Genomic DNA, 20,808 nt, shown 5'->3' with positions numbered 1-20,808 from the left:
AAAAAATGGTGTTCCTGTGATGGACTAAACTGTGAGCTTAAGTTTTCCTTTAATCCAGAGCTTCTCTACCTTGGCTGGCCATTGGAATGACCTGGGGAGATCTGAAACCTCTGACTCCTGGGTCCCACCCCAGAGTTGGTGATTAAATTGGTCTGGGATATAGCCTGGGCATCAGGATTTTTAAACACAAGAGGGATTTGCTGATTATTCATCAACAAGACAATTGCAGATATAAAGTATTTCTTTTTAATCACGATTTATAACTTGCTCATTTTCAAAATTAATGTGACACAGTTGATGGCATACAAGACATAAAACAGGCCATTAAATTTTTAATATTAAAACGGGGAAATTTCAAAAGAAGAGAAATAGCCTGTGCTGAAGGAATTATAATTGAACACAAAACCTAGCCCTGAGTTTTTCAGAGCAAATGCGCAAAGGTGAACAGGAAGGGTCATGGTGTCATGACAGTTGATAAAAGGAAGCCTAAAAGGAAAAAAACTAAAAAACTACTTTCTGTTAAATAGTTCTCAGAGGACAGGTGAGAAATATTTGGATGAATAAGACAGCTGGACCCACAGATGCTTTGTGACTCATCAATAGCCAGAGTACTTCCAAATCAGCTAACAGCCAATTTGAAGGTCGGCCTCTCTTTCCTGAAGGTCTACAGGCTTCCCTGGAATGACCCTCAACTAAGGAAGCCTGTGAAGCAGGCCAGAAGGAACTGTCATCCAGCTGTCTCGGGAAATCTTTCTACCAAGGCCCACCCAAGGAACGAGGAGGCAGCTCACCACAGGACTTCACTGTATCCGTGTTCACAGAAAGGTCTGTTTAAGCTGAGATGCCATTTGATATACACAGCACCCCTGCCCCCTGGACCTTCGGTTCAAGTTCATTTTCTTTAAGCTCAAATTCTCAGCAGGAGACAGACCCCCGCTTTGCATAAGGCAGTGAGAGCTACAGTTCAGAAACCCTGATCAAGGCACCCTGAAAGATGCATGGTCAAGGGTGACTTACGGGGGGTTGTCACATTTCCTTTGCCGGAAGCGGGCTCCTGTCCCACACGTCCGGCTGCACATGCTCCAGGCACCCCATGGACTCCAGTCTCCATCCACGTGCTCTGGGATGGGCGTCTTGCTCACGCACTCCCCTGCGCGGCACCACTGAAACACAGGAGGGCAGGTGGTGGGCCCAAGGGCACTCAGCTTGAGTGAAGCAAACCTGCTCACTCACCACATAACTGCAATTCCCTCTATGTGAACAAACACCATGCCACCAAAAATCTATTTTTGTAACTTACATAAAAGTAAGCTATTTCAGGGTGTGCATGTTTGCTAACTCTAACGACGCTCCTTACTTACTCCGACACCTACATCCCTCTGGGGTTTGGACGTTGCTCTGAACTTCCACTTAGAATGTGCTCCACTGGGGTTTTCTAAATTCCCAGAAAAAGAATTAATCTACATGGCTCATGAAGAGACCTGAGCTTCTGCAAACTTTGCTTAATGTGAGTGTGTCTCTCTCTGGAAGGCAGCATTTCCTGGCTCTGTGGTTTTGAACTTGAGAGTTGAGTTTGGTGCTTGGAGATGATACAGTCGGCTCCACGTGGGTGAATCTTAGCTCCTTCCGAGGATACGAGAAAGCCAATCCTCTAAAACAGAATTTCCCAGTGTGTGCGGCACATACCCTGGGGGATGGGAGGTGACGTCGTGGCTCCTAATCATGGCATCTCTTTCAATCCCCACAATAAGACTATGAAGAAAGTGTCAGACCGTGGCTGCTGGCCCTGAACCTCTCCTCCCTAACACTTACCAATCTCTCCTGTCAATGAAGATCAGGCCACAGGTTGGCTTGGATAATGCTGTTCTCATTAAATTCATTTTATGATAGCCTTTGTGTATGGCAAGTGATCTTGTTTTTCCATTTACAGTCTACTGATATAAAAGGTTTCCTTTTAAGTAAATTCACTTATGTGACAAAAGGAGTTAATTTACAAAAATGTTAAGTAAATGATTCCTGCATAATAAAAAGGGAGAGAGGTGATGTAGCTCCCCCTCTGTGCCCGGAGTGGGCTCCATAGGCATTTCTGGGGTGGCCCAGGGCATGCTCAGGGGCTCCTGAGTACAGTGAGATCACCTTTCAGGAGAGGTGCCCAATGCCCCCAGAGACGTGGGGCTGCCCACTGGGGGCAGTGAGAGGTGGGAGTTACCTTGTCTGCCCCACACTCCGTGCCGTCCAGGGGAGGGTCCAGCTTGGTCTTGCAGGACGTATCTCCTTCCACCAGGCACCACAGTCCAGCGCACATCAGATGCTGCTGACAAGGGAAGGAACATAACTGCCGAGAACACCGCACACAGGTCACAGCTGGGGTCAGAAGGTGGGGCCCAATGACCATTTTGGATTTGAAATTTGAAACGTGAGGGGAAGAGGGAAGGTCATGAATCTGGATGTCAAAAAAAAAAAAAAAATCAGTGCATCATTTCAACTGGTTCATTTAGCTCAACAAAATTCCGTGCATTTCCTCCTAGGAGGGCTTGTCTCGTGGGGATTCAGTTTGGCAGTTCCAGCGTTGACTACTGAGGGCCTAGGAGGTGTCTGACGCAGGGCTCAGGCTGGGAGCCATTAACATACAGACACCTTCCATTTAATGTGGGAAGGTATAAGGCAGATACTCATGGATCGCACAGAGCACACAGGAAAAGAATCTCATCAAGTGAGCCTCATTACGGAGGGCAGCTGTTATGCAGGCCCAGAAGTGAGAGTGATAAAGGGTGATAAAGGGCTCAGGGCCCCCCATGGGGTTAAAGAGGCAACCTGCAATGCTCCCTGTGGTCACCTGTTTTCTAGCTCAGCTGAGCTGTGTGTAATTTCTTATAGTATTTCACCTAGAGAATTTCTTAACATTAAAAAATACACCATTAAAATAATTCTACTAAAACAAGAATAGGTATTTAAAAACATGGAGTCCCACTTCTATTAGTTGTAAACTTGGACACGGACAAAGTGCTCAGAAAGAGACAATTTATCAAAACAACTTAAGCAGACCTGGCCAGTGTCCTCCCCATCTACCTCAGTCTTCCCTGTAGGACTCAGGGCAGACAGCGTCCTCACACATGGCCTGCTGCTTCCTGAGTCTGCCTGCTGGAGGCCATTCTCTGGCCATGGAGCAACCCTCAACCACAAGGATAGGGGCTGGATACTCCCATCCCCCGGGGTGGGATGGCTCTGAGGCAAGTTCCATAAGTCTCTTGGAGGGTCCCGGTGGGATGGCCCCGTGCCCACGTCATCACCTGCCCATCAGAGCACCTTTCCTGCCTCTCCTCCCCCTGTTCTCGCTTCTCTGCCCCCTCACAGTGCTTCCTGGGATCACTTCCCAGATAAACTACTTGCACCCAAATCCTCGCCTCGTGGTCTGAAAATTGAGAACAGATGTACTTAAGGCTCTCTTAAAGATGCAGTACTGCCAGGATGCCAAACTCAATCATGGTGAAAAGGCCTGAGTTAGAGTGGGGAGACATCACCCTCCAGGGCATGGCTGGGGACCTGCGGGTGCACTTCGGGCAGGGTGAGGGTCATGGGTCCCTGTGCACAGCTCCGGGCAGTCACAGTGGGCTCACAAAGGGTGTGCCCTGCTCAGTTCAGAGGTCTGCGTTCCAAGTAATCTCAAACATCTGCACGGGATAGATGTGCAACTGTGCTGTCTAAAGAAAAAAAATGTTTAGAAGTTGAAGGGACGAAAATAAAAGAGAAAAAAGGAAAGAAAGCAGAGCTGGAGGGGCTTTGACAAAGAGCTAAGAAAAGCCCAGAACTCTTTCTCATTTTTCAAGTTATGTCAGAGCTGCTCTGCGCCCTTAAAGAAGCTGATGATTAAAGGAGAATATTGTGCATTTGGGTTCAGAAAAACCCCCATGTTCCCATTATTGTTCACCTCTCAGTGGAATGATAAAAAGATGAGAACCCTGAGCACAGCACCAGCTGGTCCCATAAAGGCTGACAACACTTCATTAAATGTTTGATTTCATGCACTTTGACCCAAGAGCTCTTTGAGAGTGTGGTGTCAGTGAGTGGACACGTGTTCATGAGGCAAGGCTGACCCGGGAGGTGAATTTATGGGGCAGAAGTGCTTGGGATTAGGAGACATAAGTGCCCCATCAGGAGAGTGAGGAAGAACGTGGTATAAACTGTTTATTATGCACTTTATAGACAGCACTTTCTCATAAAACTTTTCTAATCATCAAAGAAAAGGTGACTGAGGTCAGGCAAAGATTCTTGAACAGAACACAAAAAGTACTAACCATAAAGGAAAAAATTAATGAATTACACTAATATTCAAATGCAGAACTTCTGTTTATCAAAGGACAACTGTAACAAAATGAGAGAAGATATTTGCAATACATGGGAGAGATATTTGTAATGCACAGAACAAAGGATTTGTAGCCAGAATGTAAGTGAAAAAAAACAAAAACAAAACTCCTACAGATCAATTAAGAAAATGACCCAGTAGAAAAATGGGCAAAAGACTTGAATAGACACTTCACAAAGGAGGATATCTAAACAAATAGGATGGCCAACAAACACATGAACAGGGGCTCAGTGCATTAGTCACTGGGGACAGGCAAATCAAACTCACCATTAGATACCTCTACACACCCACCAGAATGGCTAGAATGAAAGAGATGGAGAACGCCAAGTATCAGCAAGGATGTAGTGTGATAAGAACTCTCTCAAACTAACGATGAGATTACTTGGCTCAACAATCTTGGAAAACTCTTTGGCAGTATTTACTAAAGCTGAAGACATGCACATTCTAATACTCAGCAGTTCCACTCCTAGTATGTGTCAAACAGAAATGTGTGTATATGTTCACCAAAAGCATTGTCAAGAATGTTCATAGCAACAGTATTTGTATTAGTCCCAAAGTTGGAAACAACCCAAATGCCCATCAACAACAGAACAGATAAATTACCGTCTAGTAGAACAATGGAATACTATATGATTCCACTTATACGAAGTTCAAAACATAAGAGAAAACTACAGTGCTGAGAGTCAGGATACCAGTTGCCTTTTGTTCAGTTTAAAAACAAAGGGGGACGAGCAGAAAAGGTGACTTTAGAATTGCAGCCTCTGACCCCAGCTCGGCCACCAGCGTTGCTCTGTGTGCCCAGGCCAAGCAATTGCCCTTCTGTGATTAATTTTCACTACTGGACAAGTGGAGTGGACCACACTAGATGGACAGCTGGCATTTGTGTGATGCTTTACAAATGACAAAGTGTTCTGACATCTGTTATCCTGAGGCTCATAACAACCATGGGAGGGAGGTAGGATGGGGCTTTCTCTATTTTTTTCCCACTTTTCCAGTGAGGATGCAGATGTTTGTGCAGGTCAAAGGCCCTGAGCTGGGTCAGAAGCGCAGGGCTGGGAGTTCACTTATCAAGGTTCATATCTTGGTTCTAGACCCATCCATTGGTTCCACAGGTATGTTCACTTTAAAAAAACTAATCAAAGTCTAAAATTATGATTTGTGTACTTTTTTTGTATGCACATTATACTCTGATAAAACTATGTATTGTTTATTTAGAAGAAAAGAAAGAAATGCACACTCAGAAATGACAGAAGATTCTCTGAACACAACCTGTCACAAAGCAGAAGGAGGGAAATCAGAGCTTCACAAGGAAATTACAAGCATAAACCGTATGTGTCAGAAGTCAGACCTCAGGGCAGAAGAAAGACTCTGCGTGGTGAGCTGTCTTGCAACTGCTGTTCTGTGTAGGTTGGGATACACACACGTGCCCGTGCGTGTGTCCACATGCACACACGCACGCACGCACACACACACTCCTCTCATAAGGAGAACTCCTGCCAGCCTGGAAAAAGCCCTGGATCTCTCCAACATGAACATCCTATAAATAGCTGGTCCAGGAATAACTCAGAGGTGAACAATATTAGAAAAGAATCAGCACAGGATCCATACTAAGATGGCACCAATAAAAAAGGGAGAAGGAACAGGAAGGAGAAAGCAGGCAAAGAATACTCACCAGATAATACGGTCATGGAATGGCTAAAAATAATGTCCAATCATATGGCCATTAATTTTTTGAAAACACAGCAATTGTGCCCCTTTTTTTTTTGGCATTTGCAAAAAGCAAATACACAAGAATTCAGGGAAAAGATGGTCAAGTCAAAGGAGATAAAATATAAACTATCAGACTTGGTCAAGAAATGTAAGAGAAAACCAGATAACCAATGAAGACAACACTGAAAGCAGCGCGAAAGAGAAGAAAGACACCACTGAACACAGAGGGAGGTACTTGGAGTTGATGATCAAGAAAGCATATATAACACAATGGAAATGAACAAATAATTCAAAAAGATAAGAGGAAATGACAGATATGGAAGATATGTAAAGGAGATCTGACATAAGCATAAGTGGGAGGCAGGTAGGATGGGGCTTTCTCTATTTTTTCCACTTTTCCAATGAGGAGGTAGATGCTTGCAGAGACTAAGGGTCAGGAGCACAGGACTCCTAAAGAAGAGAACTAAAGTAATGTAACAGAAAAGGTATTGAATATAAACTCAAGACCCTATCCTGAAATGAAAGATCCCAGTCTCAAAGTGAAAAGCAAAGCCTTGTTCCAGGAAAAATGGCAAAGAATGATGAACACAGAGAGGCATGTCCTGATAAAGTTACTGGATTTCAGAGATAAAGCAAAAAATATTTTAGGCAGCCAGGCACAAGATCAAGCTACAAGCACATTTCTCAACAGCAGCATTGACTGCCAGAAGGCAACAGAGCAATGCTTAGAAAGACACAAGGAAAGAAAATGTGACCAGAGAAGTTTATATCAACTAAACTGTTGCTCAAGTACTTAGGTAACAGAAAAAATTTTTGAAGATACAGAGAGTTGAATCCTTTTTTGGAGAAAATACTTCAGTCAATGAAGAAATGAATGGAAAACCCACAGAAAGAGGACTAGAAGTGAACACTGATCAAAGCATTGATTGAAACCAATATGGGGACTGAAGTTAGAGAACAGAATGCATATGCTATAAACTCAGATGAGGCAGAAACGATATAGAAAAGAAAAGGCTGGAAAAGCAGGCAGGCTATGATGGGAGCAGTAGGAGATTGTCTATATATACCAATTGCTTGATCTTTTCTGGCTGGAGGAGGAGCAAAACATAAAAGATAAATATAATAACTGAGATATAAGAATTTTTAAAGGTAAAGTGTTTACTAAGAAAATAATAAAAATTGGGCGATGGAGGGAATGGAAAGGAGGGGTTTGGTGGTGGAAATGCATTTATTTCATCATGCTCACGGAGTGAGAACATAGCAGAAACTCTAAAGAGAAGTGTGCCTGAGGCACCTTTTGCTTCCAGCAAATGGCAGACTAGATACTCTGTGAGAGGCAGGGCTGATCTTCCATTACGACAGCTAAAACATTATTCTTATTGCTGCTCTCAGCAGAAGTAAAGGAAATATTCCAAGAAGCAAATACAAAATATACACACAGCTCAGTTTATATGTATGTTTATACATACATATAAACACATTCCAAACTGTGGTGGGCACATACAAGGAGTGAGTTCCCCTGAGGGCTGGCGCTGATCTTGGCACTGCAGCTGGGAGAATAAGTCTTGGGCTGGCAGCAAGATCACAAGCTTTACCCGAGACACTCAGGGAATCTGGAAGGGTGCTTACCAGTTCTAGAAGGATTGGTAGCATCCCCTGGCTTTGGTTCAATCCAAATATAAATTCTCCCTGAAGGAGAGCAACCACCATCCAGGCTCTCAGAATTCCATAGTTATGTGCAATAAAATGTAAATTCACAATCAAAAATGGAAACATGAGTGACAGCTGGCAGAAACAACAAAAAAGACAAACTTCCAAGGTGTTCAGATCAAAGAACTATAGCTAGAAAATATACAACATCTATAAAATGTTTAGAGAAATAGAAGATGAGATCACAGAGAAAAACAAGCAAGATATTACTGAATATGATCAAGCAAATTTGAAAAATAAACTAGAGAGAACTTTTAAAAATTAAATATGTAATTATTAAAAAAAATCAGTGGATTTTGACACCACTGAGAGAGAGAATTGGTGACTAGAAAATAGATCTGAAGAAATTACACAGAATGCATCATGGAGAGAAAAGGGGCAGGGAAATACAGAAAAAGATGGGTTAAGAGATATGTAAGACAGAATGAGAGATACTGATGTATGCATCCAATCATAGTCCAAGGAGAGACTATAAAGACTGGGACAGAGGCAATATTTGAGAAGAAAATAGCTGTTACAGGACACATACCAGGTAAAATCAAAAGATTCCTCACTTAGTAATAGAAGGCAGTCTTTTAATATGGCCTCAATGATCCCTGTCTCCTGCTATACACACCATTGTGTAACACCCACCCCTTGAACATGGGATGAAACTACTGACTTGCTTTTAACCCACAGAATGCAGAAAGATGATAGGCTGCCACATACACGATTAGGCTATAAAAGACTGTGATTTCTGTCTTCCTCATAGACTCTATTCCCTTCTTGGCTTGCCTGCTTTGACAAAACAAGTTGCCATGTTGAAAAGGACCATGTGACAAGGAAGTCAGTGCAGCCTCTGATCAACTTTCCAGCAAGAAACTTGAGACTCTCAGTCCCACAACCTGCAAGGAACTGAGTGCTACCAACAACCACTAACTGAGCTTGGAAGCAAACCTTTCCCCAGTTGAGCCTACAGATGAGACTGCAGACCAGCCAAGTCATGACCAGATGTCTGACCCCACAGAACCTGAGAGATAATAAACGTGTGTTGTTTTAAGCCACTATGTTTTATGATAATTTGTTAAGCGTCAATAAATAAATAATGCAGATACATTTTTTACACACTCCAAAATACCAGAGATAAGAGATCTTTAAAGCAGCTAGAGAATAGAAATAAGAAAGATTAAATGTATAAAGTTATAGGTAGCAAGTAATCACTGGAACAAGAACACAAGTCTTCTAAAAAAGAAACATAAGATACCAAAAAAAAAAAAAAAAAAAAAAAAAAGGAAAACCAGAAAATATAGTGAGAAGAAAAAAAGCAATAAAAACAAAGTATAACATAAAATATGATGATAGAACTAGAATCAGATATATCTGACATACCAGTAAATGATCAAAGCTTGTCTACTGAAACAAAGAATCTTTCAGATTAGATCATAAACCAAATTTCAATTATATGCTATATAACAAGAAATTCTTAAAATAATGTGATTCAGAAAGTCAAAAATAAAGGCAAAGGAGAATCACAATTCTAATGTCAGCCAAAACGAAATCCAGAATCCAAAGCATGAAATAAGACAAAGGACTCCTTATACTGTAAAATATACAGTTCACAACGGTGACTTACAGTTATGAATATCTACACACCAAATAGCATCGCATTAAATCTCATGAAGCAAAACTTACTTGAGATATAAGGCAAACAACAGAAAAGAAATTAAAAGAGTTTAATTCACCTCTCTCAGTCCATGACAAATAAGATGGACAAAAATGTGTAAGGGTACAGAAGATCTAAATAATGTAGTAAGATGGATATAACAGATAGAACTCTATACTCTGAAAACAAATACATCTTCAATGATAATGTAATATTCATAAAAATTAACCTAAATAAAATCTAGATAATAGAACTGTAGCATGATGAAATAAAACTAGGAATTAACTTTTTTTAAAACCTAGAGAATAAATAACCTAACCATCTGGAAATTTTAAAAACTCTCTTTTAAGCAACTCTTGGGTCAAAGAGAAAGTCATAACCAAAGTTGCAGATTATGAATAAAATAATGAAGATAAAAACACTAGATATCATGACAATGGAACACTTGAAGGAATATTCAACCTCAAGTACTCATATTAATAAATAAGGAAGAAAATAAGTGTCCATTTCAAGATGTCTGAAAAAGGACCATATAAATCTATAAGAAAACAATAAATTAATAAAGAGAAAAGGAGAAATTTATTATTTTGGAAACAGAAAAACCATAGAAAAATATAAGAGTTGGCTCTCTGGGGTAAAAAATGAACCAGATAATCATTTGATAATCTATTCAACAAAATGGGGAGAAAGCATGAATAACAAAAAAAAAAAAATAACCAAAATGTAGAGAAAATTTTAAAAATGATCAGTGATCACTTAGCTCAATTCTATGTACATAAACTTGAGGTGAAATGATTTTCTAAGAGTGTATGAATTAATAAATCCACTGTACAGAAAAGCCTAAAAATGCATACAGACTAATTAGCATAGAAGACCCAGAGAAGCTTGTCAATGAGCTACGCTTCCTGAAAACCTCTGGCTCAGATGGTTTCTTACAGGTATTTTTTCACATTGGGATTCTATTTAAGCTTTAAGGAACAGATGACACCAATGCATTTAAACTGTTTAAGAGCATGAAAAGAAAGGGAAAGTTTTACCTATTCTTTATATTAATTAATATAACATTGATACCACACCAAAAAAGACAAGCACAGGTTTAAAAGAAAAAACTCAAACTCATTTATGAACATTGTTGCAAAAATCCTAAATAAAATTTACTAGTACATTTAACTAGTAAATGTACTAATCCATCATGACCAAGTAAGGTTTACTCTAAGAATTCAAAGATGGTTCAATATTAGAAAATCTGCTAATATAATTCACCAAACTAAAAACTCAAAAAAGAGAACTCATCTAGTCCTTTCCATAGATACTGAAAAGATATTTAATAAAATTCAATCATGATTCTTATTAAAACTTCTAACAAAATAAAATATAAACAAATGGATACTTTCTTAACTTGATAAAATATCTATCTCATGGGGAAATATCAGAAGCATTCTCATCATAGTCAAGAAGAAGAAAAAGATGTTCATTATCACCACTGTTATTATTTTATGTGAGAAAGAATTAGGGGGTAATGTGGAATTATATAACTAGAAAATCCAAATGACTCAACTAAAAAAGAGTAAGAGAGCTGGGTATAAAATTAATATACAGTAATCAAAGCTCTTTATAAATACAAACTACAACTTCAAAGATATAATAAAAGACCCCATTAAAATAAGAACAAAAATATTCTTTAGCACTAAATGTAGTAAGAAACTTGTAAGATCTACATAAAGAAAACTTTAAAATTCCCCTGAGCGGGGGAGGGAAGACATCTTGAATGGATGTAAGGCAACACTGTGTAAGAAGACTCAAAAGTATAAAAGGTTACATTTTTCCCTACATTAATCCATAAAATAATGTAATTGAATTTAAAACACCAACATAATTTAGAACTAAACAAGCAGATTCTACAGACTATAAGGAAAAACAAACAAGAAATAATAGCCAGTAAAATTGTGAAAAAGTATATGTTTAGTGTATTGAAATATTTGATAAAGCTACAGTCATGTAAACATTAAGAGGTACATGATTACATCCGTGGAACAGACTGGAAAATCCAGAAATACACTTTAAAAATAAGACATATAGAAATTTAGTATTATAAAGGTGGCATGTCACATTTATGGGGGAAAATGAATTATTCAATAAATGGTACCGAGCCACCTAAAGCCATCTGGAAACAAAGTGAGGTTGGATCCCTACCTCACATCTTATGCTAAAATAAATGACTTCCGTAGTAAGGATTTAAATGTGAAAAAGAAATCATAAAAGTATTAGAAGAAACCATGGGAATTAAATTTATTTATAGTTTATGAGTATTAGGACACGGCACAAAACCCAGAAGCCTTAAAAAGAGATTGACATATTTCAATTTACACACACACACACATACACACACTTCTGCTTGACATAAAATCTGATAAAGTAAAAAACAAAAGAACTTGGGGAAGAAAAGAACATTTACAACTCACGTTTCAGCTAAAGGGCCAGTTTCCTTAACATATAAAATTTCCAACAAATCACTAAAAGGAAGATTAATAATCCAATACAAAAAAGATTTAAGAAGACAGTTCACAGAAAAGAGAACACAACTGGATATTTAATATATGAAAAAATGCTCAAACTCATTAATAAGAGAAATGCAATTCAACCTGCATCGCGGTCATTTCTTAAATGCTCAGATTGGCAAAGATCAGAAAGACTGGGTGAAGGGGCGGGGAAACGGCACTTTCATATGTTGTTTATGGGAGTGTAAAAGATAAGCCTCTTTGGGGACAAATCTGGCAATATATATCAACAACTGAGGCATGCACCTGATTTCATGTAAAGATCAAAGACAGGCAAATCTAATCTGTGGGGTCAGAATGTAAGATAGTGATTATTATTGGGGGTGAGTGAATGGAAGTGGGCTTTAGGGGAACTTCTGGGATTTCAGAAATGCTCTATTTCTTGATGTGCTGGTTAGGCTGGTGTGTTCAGTTTGTGAAAAATGAATGTAACTGTACACTTATGATTTGTACACTTTTTTGTGTTTCATGTTGTGTTATAAGTGAATAAAACTACACAAATCACCTATGTGCAAAAATGACCTTTTATTCATTTTTAGGTATTTATCCTATAGATTAGCAGCTCTCGATCAGGGGCAATTTTGCCCTCCAAATGACATTTGGCAAATGTCTGAAGACATTTATTGGTTGTCACAATGAGGGGGATGCTCCTGACTTATAGTGGGTAGAGGCCAATGATGCTGCGAAACATCCCACAGTGCACAGGACAGCCCCACCACAAAGAACGAACCAGCTCCAAATGTCAATAGTGCCGAAGTCGGGAAACTGCTATAGATAAACTCAACTGTAATGACAAAAGGAAAATAATAAGTTACAGCAGAGAATCCTGCAAGATACCCCCGTAGCCAGGTGACCAAGGTTAACATCACCAGTAATAAGATGTATTAAACACCTCACCTCTGTGGTCTCCTTCCCAATAATGCAGAACCTCAATCTAGTCATGAGAAAACATCAGACAAACCCAAACTGCAAAATAATGGACTGGTACTCTGCAAGTGTCAAGGTCATGAAAGACAAAGACAGAGTGAGGAACTGCCACAGACTGGAGGAGACAAAGGAGGTCTAACAACCAAATGCGAACTAGGATCCTAGTACAGAAAAAGGACATTAGTGGGAAAACTGAAATCTGGGAAATTATTAGTGGGAAGGTGAAATTTGAATGTACTTTAGTAAATAGTACTGTATCAAGGTTAATTTCCTGGATTTGATAATGGTTCTATGAGTATGTAAAATATTAACATAGGGGGAGGCTGGGTGAAAGGTGTATACTTTTTGTACTATTTTTGTGACTCTAAGTCTAAAATTACATCACGATAAAAATAAAAAATAACACAATCTGTAATCAAAGAAAAAAAAAGGATAGGGCAATTCTATTTACACTGGTATTGAACAACTCTAAAACATATTGTTAAGAGAAAAAAGCAAGATGCACAACAATATGGTAGTATGCTAATATTTGTATGAAAAAGGAAATCTATAAATGGTTATATTTTGGATTTTATACCTTGTGCTTATATTGCTTATTCAAAAAACAGAATAATTCTGAAAAATCACACTGATAACCAAGCTTCTGTAGTAGAGATGGTCTTTACTATAATTACTTAGTGACCACAATGCACATTTACAGGGTATTGATTAGATGAATTTAAAAGTGGCAATGTGGCTTTTCCAGAGTGAATTCTTTCTCTTCATCCTTAATGCCACCGCCTCGTTAAGTCTTCTTTCTCATCTGGACAACTACAATTGTTTCTCATAGGTCTTCTTGACTGCAATCTTTTTCATGCTCAACACATCTGCAAAATCTTTTGAAAACACAGATCTTGACTTAAACCATCCATCACCCCCTTCAGGATCCAATAAACCCCTGTGACACAGCCCCACTCTTTATTTAGCTCCTGCTGCTCTCCTCTCCTTGCTACCTCCATGCACCCCCATCCTAACTGCACCTGACTACCACATCCCACAGCTCCTCTGGGCCCTGCAGAGGCCGCTGCTTCCACCTCAAGGGTCCTCCCTACCCCTTCTCTAGGCCCGCCTCCCTACAGGCTGTACCATGTGATACTGGAGACATGAAGTGGACAGTGAGCATGACCTGCTGCCTGCCCTCAGAGAGCTCAGTTCAGGGAAGGAACCAGAACTGAAATAAATAATCTTAATGGAGCCAGGAAATCATCCTCTGTATTCTTCAAGGCCAAATTCAAGAGCCTTATCCTTGCAAATTCTTTTTTCCTTTTCTCCATTCCCACTGGGAAGAACCTATCAGGGTTCCAAGAGCACTCCAACCTAACTGGTCCTGCTGGCTGACAGTCCCATGTATCTCACCTTCTACGCCCCTGCTCCCCTCGATCTTGAACTCTGGGGGGCAGTGGCTGTGTCTCATTGCCTCCTCATCTCATTAGCTGGCACACATCTGGCAGCAATTGTACATACCCAAAACAGACTTGTTAAAGGAACAAATGAAATGAGTGAATGAATACATTCACAAGTGAGGCAATGCATAGCTTCAACAGAGTGAAAGAAAAGCTGATGTACTCTAAGCATTTACTGAGCCCAGGCATCAGGCTAAGTGCTTTATCAGAATTATCTCATTACTACTCACACCAATCTTGTGAGACAGAAACTATCACTACCCACACTTTGCAGATGAGGAAATGGAATTAAGTGACCTCCCCAAGCTGCAGAGCTGTCCTGAGCCCAGAACACACACTCTTATCCACTGGCTATACTGCCTCTCAATTGGTCCCTAATTTCCTCTTCCGATTGCCTCCCCCTACGATCTTGCATCCTTTAGTGTCAGCCAGGTATGAGTGCTCATAACTGTCTCAGATTTGCAGTGGAATGTAGTACTCTGTGCCCTCTGCCTGCAATGTTCCATTTGCAAGCATTACTGGGCAGCATAATCTTTGTCTTAAATGAAATGTACATTACAACAGCATGGAAACAGATGAAGGTGCAGCCACTCAAGTTGAATGGCGGTTGGGTTGCCCAGACTCCCGCAACTCCTGCCCCAGCAGCAGCCCTTGACTAGCAGTGGAAAGCCATGGGTCCAGTGCAAAGAGCAAGGAACATGAAACAGCTCCCTGCTTCTAGCATCTGTTACCTCACCGGCTACATTTAAGATTTGGCGAAAGTCATATCGAGTACATCTTGCAGCAGAGTTCCTGAAGGTGCTACAAATAAGCCAGTGCCAAGCTTCCTTCCCTGGAGTACTGTGGAAATACAGGGAGGGTTTGAGTTCCTTGGAAGAAAAACACCGCTGTTCATGCATTTAAAGCTTTACCGTTTTTCTTCAACTGGTGGTGTCCCTTTTAAGTACTCTGATGGTTAATTTAATCCTCTTCCTCACTGGGCACCCGCTGAGTGTTTGGAGAGCAGCTCTGACTCAAAACAATACTGAAGGGAAGGGTTACGTAAAATCCTTCAGAAATGTGTTGCTGATAACACAAGCCAAAATGGAGATAAAATAAAATGTTAAGAGCTGGATGAAAAAGTTACTAATCCACATTTTCCACACATACTACTGCCATTTGAAGCCTTCCTCCAGGCCGGTTTGCCAGCCCTACTTCTGGAAGGTTCCCTGAGTTCTGGGTTTGGTCACTCCTTCCATGTTCCTGAAGGTTGCAGAGACTGTCACCTGGAGGTGGGTGCCGCTCGGTGAGGGCAAAGCCGGGCCCCCCGGGGCACTCAGCTGGCAATGGGGGGGGACAAGAAATGAAGGCTAATACACAACTTGTAAAGTCTGGAGAGCTCTCTGAGGAGGCAGTCTACTGTAAACGTTCAAACACTTCTGAAAAATTGGGGCTATCTACTGCCAAAGTCCAACAGTTTTGAGAGAGGCTGCAGATGCTGGGCAGGAAGCTGAGACTGAGGCAGGCAAGACGGCTTTCAACCTGGCGTCCAACCCAACATCCTACCACATGGCCTTGTCTGTCTGAGAGGTGCAGGCAAGGCTCCGGTTTGGCTAGCCGCCCACTCTGGCCAGGTACGCTGGCATTAAAGCGCCAGGTTTCATTTAGATCAGCAGTTCCCAAACCAGGCTGAGTGTGAGAATCCCCAGGGAAGCTGTATAAAAAGAAATACCTGAAACCCATCCCCCAGAGATTCTAATGCATAAGATCTGGAGTGGGGCACAAAAATGTCTAACATTCACTGGAGGAGATTCTAACGACCCACTAGGTTTATAAAAAAACAACATCAGAGAACGGATGTTGAATATTGTTTCAAAGTGGAATTCTGACACCCTGAGCTTCCTGGACACCGCAGGGATCTCCATCCATCAAGATGCCCATGATAATCTCCGTGGGACTTGGGCAAGGACACAGAGAAGCTTTCCAGCCTGGGGACTGGGGTTGCGCCAAGAGAGAGATATTGGATGCTGGAGCACAATTCCTGGGGGTTACAGGCTCCCAGAGTGCCAGGAGGAATGGCGAGAACAGCACAGGGGAAGATGCAGAAAAGAAAGACCAGCCAACGAGACTGTCAGCTAAACAGTATCTCCTCTACTGCTGGTTCCAGGAAAGGAGTTGATGGAAAAAAATGATACAAGCTAACATTTATGGAGCACCTACTACGTGATAAGCGCTCTAATTCATGTGTTACTTAACCCTCATAGCAATCCTATACTGTATAAGTAGAATTATTTTTCCCAATTTGTAGATTAAAAAACTGAGGCATAGAGAAACTGTAACATGCTCAAGAGGTAGAGGCAGGACACGACCCTGAGCAGCATGACTGAAGAGCCCATCTTCTTTACCACTGTGTGATACGGACAGCACCTCCACGCCGTACTAAAAGGCCATGAGAATTAAATGGAAAAGAGCAAAGGAGCAAACATTAGGTAGAAAAGAATGCATAAGACACTTTAACGCCTATTACCATTCTAGACACTCTCGCCTTTTTGAAACAACTGGCTTACAGCTTCAGTGCTCAACACTAAAAAAACTAGTATAACGTGCATATCTCAGTCCATTGCAAACGCCATGACATGAAGGCACACTCGTGCTCAAGTCAATGAATAAGCTGGTGTTCATCACTTCCCAACACTACCTTCCTTTCCATGTGGGGCAGTCATGCTTGGGCTTTGGAGCAATGATGGTGGAATGTGTTGCGGAGAAGCAGGTAGGGTAAAGGGATAAGTGGTCATTACACAGCACCTTTCAAGTGGGCATCTCTAGGAACCAGGGTGATGAGGGGGGACAGATAAATATCTCTTTCAGGTTGGAAAGGGGTGGGGACTTTGTGAGGCCTGACCATTGCCAGAATGTTGCCCCAACGCCTTACTTCATGCTTCTACCTCCAGTAGCAATGCCATACTCTTCCTTTCAGCTGACAACACCTACTTTCCGCCTTCTCACCCTCTGTTTCACCTGGCAGAATATCTGAGCTCACATAGCTTTAAAGTCTTGTTAAAGTGACTTTGCTTCACAGTGACTTTGCTGACGGAGACAGGAGGAACTTGTAATCATAAAAATGATGGATTGGGCTAATTGCATAAAGTTCATTTCCCCTTTCTAATAAATATTTACCATCTAATGTTTATAACATTTATGTTTGGACTTTCTTGAAATGCTTTATTGAACTGAAAACATCACATTACCATTGGCTAAAAGAGGAGACAGCTTTATTTGCCAATAACTTCTGCAACAAATGCCAGCTATTAATGCCAATTTTTTTTTTGGTAGTTCATATTTCCATAGACAGCTTTGAGCCTTACAATACCAGCATTCTGCAGACAGACATGAAAGATGCAATGGTGATGGTGTGGGGATCTCCAGAGCCCTAGAAATGAAAATGGACTGTATTTTAATTTTTCTTGGTTCTCTGGTATGCAAATGTTTAAGAAAGCAGAAACCTGGTTAATATTTTGTTAGACTGCTCCCAAAGCAACTATAGCAATGTTCTTCCAAAGTTATTTACCCTGTATCTTTGAGTGAGGAAATGATTTTTAATTTTGATTGGTCTTAAAATAGCTACGAATTGTGAGTGCTAAAAGAAGAACATACACGAAGTCCAGTCAGAAGGATGTTCTGTATTTGAAATTCCATCTACAGAAGAATAGGTCATGGCAAGCCAGCACTTCCTGCCGGGAGGAGATGCTGGCCTGCCACTGCCTAGCACTGAGCACTTGGCCTCATGCTACGAGGCATGTGGTGGAGCCTATGAACCTCTTCTCAGAGCGACATCTGTCAATGCATAAATTATAAAATACATAAGGTTACCAAGGAAACAATTAAATTCAAACATAATTCAAAACACAAAAATACAAATTTGTAATATAGTAATATAGGTTTCTTTGTCAACACATTATATAGCAAGATCTGGCCCTGGGTCCATTAACCACTGTGATTTTGAAGTAGTGGTGAATATAAATGATATTTTAGATATAGGCTACAACAGTTATGCAGCATGAAAACGTTTGCAACTTCTAATCACGTGACAGTTGCGGGTACTGCTGAGACTGCTGTGGCTTATTGCTGACATTCATAATTGAAGAAAATACTCGTTTCAGTTACAGGTTGGAGAAAAGTAAAGATGTAATCTCTTTCCTATCCGTGTTCACAAATCCTCTGAACTCTATCCACGGACCCTAGTTAAGGACCCCTACTTTTGTACAGTAACAAAGATGTGTCCATGAGAAACTCTATCCCTCGAGACTAGGGGCCTCTATCTCCTACCAGGGATAAGCTTTTGTTCCTCCTAAGAGGAAGCAGCAAAATGAAAACTCTGCCCACCAGTAGTCATGGTGGTTAGTATTTTTCTCAAAACATAATCTAGCTAGTTTCTTTTCTTCTTATTTTTATGGTCTGTATTCCAGAAAAAGAAAATGTTCAAGTCCTCAGCATCTATGTGTTTTGTGGTTTTATTCCCTTGGCCATGTCTAACCTCTGTTACATTTCATTATTATTTTCCTTTCTGTAATAGGCTTAAAGTTCTAGAAATTTTTTAAGACAAAAGATTCACATTCACATAACGCACGCACGCATACACACGCACATACACACACCACTTGCCTCATGAATGTTTAGATGCTTTTCCAAGCTGCCCTCGGAGGCTCTGCCCAGTAACGCCGGCTGAGGGACTTGCCAGGGAAGTTCTCATCATCATCACAGCCTTTGGGGGAGCCCAGGACTTGGGAACATGGACAGCATTCCCAATTGCTATGCATGAATGTGGTTTTTAAGAGACGAGATTCCTCCAGATTTTTGGAGTTTTAATGCTTTCACGATATTCATTCCCCTAAAACTCCTGGCTAGGAGTGTTGTTCTTTCTTTTTTATGGCATCTAGTAAGTAGAGGGGTTTTTTTTTTCCTATTTAAATGGGCCAAATGTGATTTGGAGAATTTTGTTGAAAATTCTGCATCACAGTTCCCTCTGAAATAGCTGGAGACACCTTGAGATGTCACGACATCACTGGTGTGATTATTGTTGTGAAGAACTGGACAACTGGGGCTGTCTGTTTGGAGATACGGGATGGGAATGGGGGCCTCAAGGAGACCCACATCTAAATAGAACATGTCATGGACCCTAATGAAATGTAAATTGCATCAGTTTCTTCGCAGAATGGAGTATAAATGACTAACATGCATTTATAATCCAACCTTACATAATCTATTTCTAATAGGCTTAAAGGATCACAGGGGTAAGCAATGTATGATTACATTTTATTTCCTTTGTTGGCTTATTAGCTATAACTCTGTTGTGCTATTCATTGGTTGATTTATAGTTGATATTATACATCTTTAACTTGTCACAGTCTGTTTTTATGTAAAATTATTCCACCTCATGTGTAGTATAAAAACCTTATAATAGCATATTACCATTTGTCCTTTTCTGGCCTGTGTATGAATACCATACATTTTACTTTTACATGTGTCATAAACTCTATACTACTGTATTGGTTTTCTATGGCAAATCTCTAAGAGTTTCCTACTGCTGCTCTAACAAATTACCACAAACTTAGTGGCTTAAAATAACACATTTATTATCTTACAGTTCTGGAAGTTAGAAGTCCAAAATCAGTCTCACTGGGCTTAAGTTAAGGTTTTAGCAGGGCTAGGTCCTTCTGGAGGCTCTCAAGCGAGAATGTTTCCCTATCCTTTCCAGCTTCTACAGGCTGCCTGCATTCCTTGGCTCGTGGCCCCTTCCTTGCATCACTCCAACTTCTTGCTTCTATTGTCACATCTCCTACTAGCCATCCTGATCTCCAGCCTCTCTCTCAGTAAGGACCCTTTTGGTTGCCTCAGGCTCATGCAGATAATCCAGGAAATCTTCCCATCTCAAGATCCTTAACTTAATCAAACATGTAAAGTCCCTTTTGTCATATAAGGTAAAGCTCACAGGTTCTGGGCATTAAGACATGAACATCTACCACAACTATCTTCTTATTTTTTTAAAACAGTTGTTTAAATGGTCAATGATCTTTCAAAGACATTTGAGTATATTTAAATATACCATATATTTACCCATGTAGTTACTACCTCCAGGGTTCTTCATTCCTTTGTGTAGATCCACATTTCCATCTACTATTGTTTTCTTTCTGCTTGAAAGTCTTACTTCAATATTTCTTGTAGCATCGGTCTGCTGGGGATGAATTTTTTCAGCCTTTGTGTAACAGAAAAACTCCAGGCCATTTTGATTTTTGAAAGAGATTTTTGCTGGGTGTAGAATTCTAAGGTGACAGGCTTTTTTTCTTTCAGTACTTTAAAGATGTTGTTCCACTGTCTTTTCACTTGAATTGTTTCTAATGAGAAATACGCTGTCATTTTTACCTTTGTTTATCTGTACATAACTTGTCTTTTTTCCCTTGGCTCTTTTAAGATTTTCTC

At 40.4% G+C, this 20,808-nt stretch overlaps 1 protein-coding gene across 10 annotated transcripts in view; it reads right to left on the bottom strand.

Annotated features, from left to right (window-relative positions):
- The window catches only part of ADAMTS17 (ADAM metallopeptidase with thrombospondin type 1 motif 17), a 420,881-nt gene that overhangs the window by 132,168 nt on the left and 267,905 nt on the right, over window positions 1-20,808 (bottom strand). For 8 of the 10 annotated variants that reach the window (XM_058542337.1, XM_058542333.1, XM_058542327.1 and 5 more), the window contains 2 exons: window positions 2,210-2,314; window positions 1,018-1,163 (listed from right to left, as the gene is read on the bottom strand). In XM_058542337.1, coding sequence (XP_058398320.1) covers window positions 1,018-1,163; window positions 2,210-2,314 — 251 coding nt within the window. The remainder of the gene's footprint in view (window positions 1-1,017; window positions 1,164-2,209; window positions 2,315-20,808) is intronic. The other 2 variants (XM_058542329.1, XM_058542331.1) reach the window with 1 other exon arrangement.

The sequence above is a fragment of the Diceros bicornis genome, chromosome 5 (assembly GCF_020826845.1).
Source record: "Diceros bicornis minor isolate mBicDic1 chromosome 5, mDicBic1.mat.cur, whole genome shotgun sequence".
Classification (NCBI taxonomy): Eukaryota; Metazoa; Chordata; class Mammalia; order Perissodactyla; family Rhinocerotidae; genus Diceros; species Diceros bicornis.
Note: the sequence above shows the minus strand (reverse complement) of the source record. Positions and strands in the feature narration are given on the sequence as shown.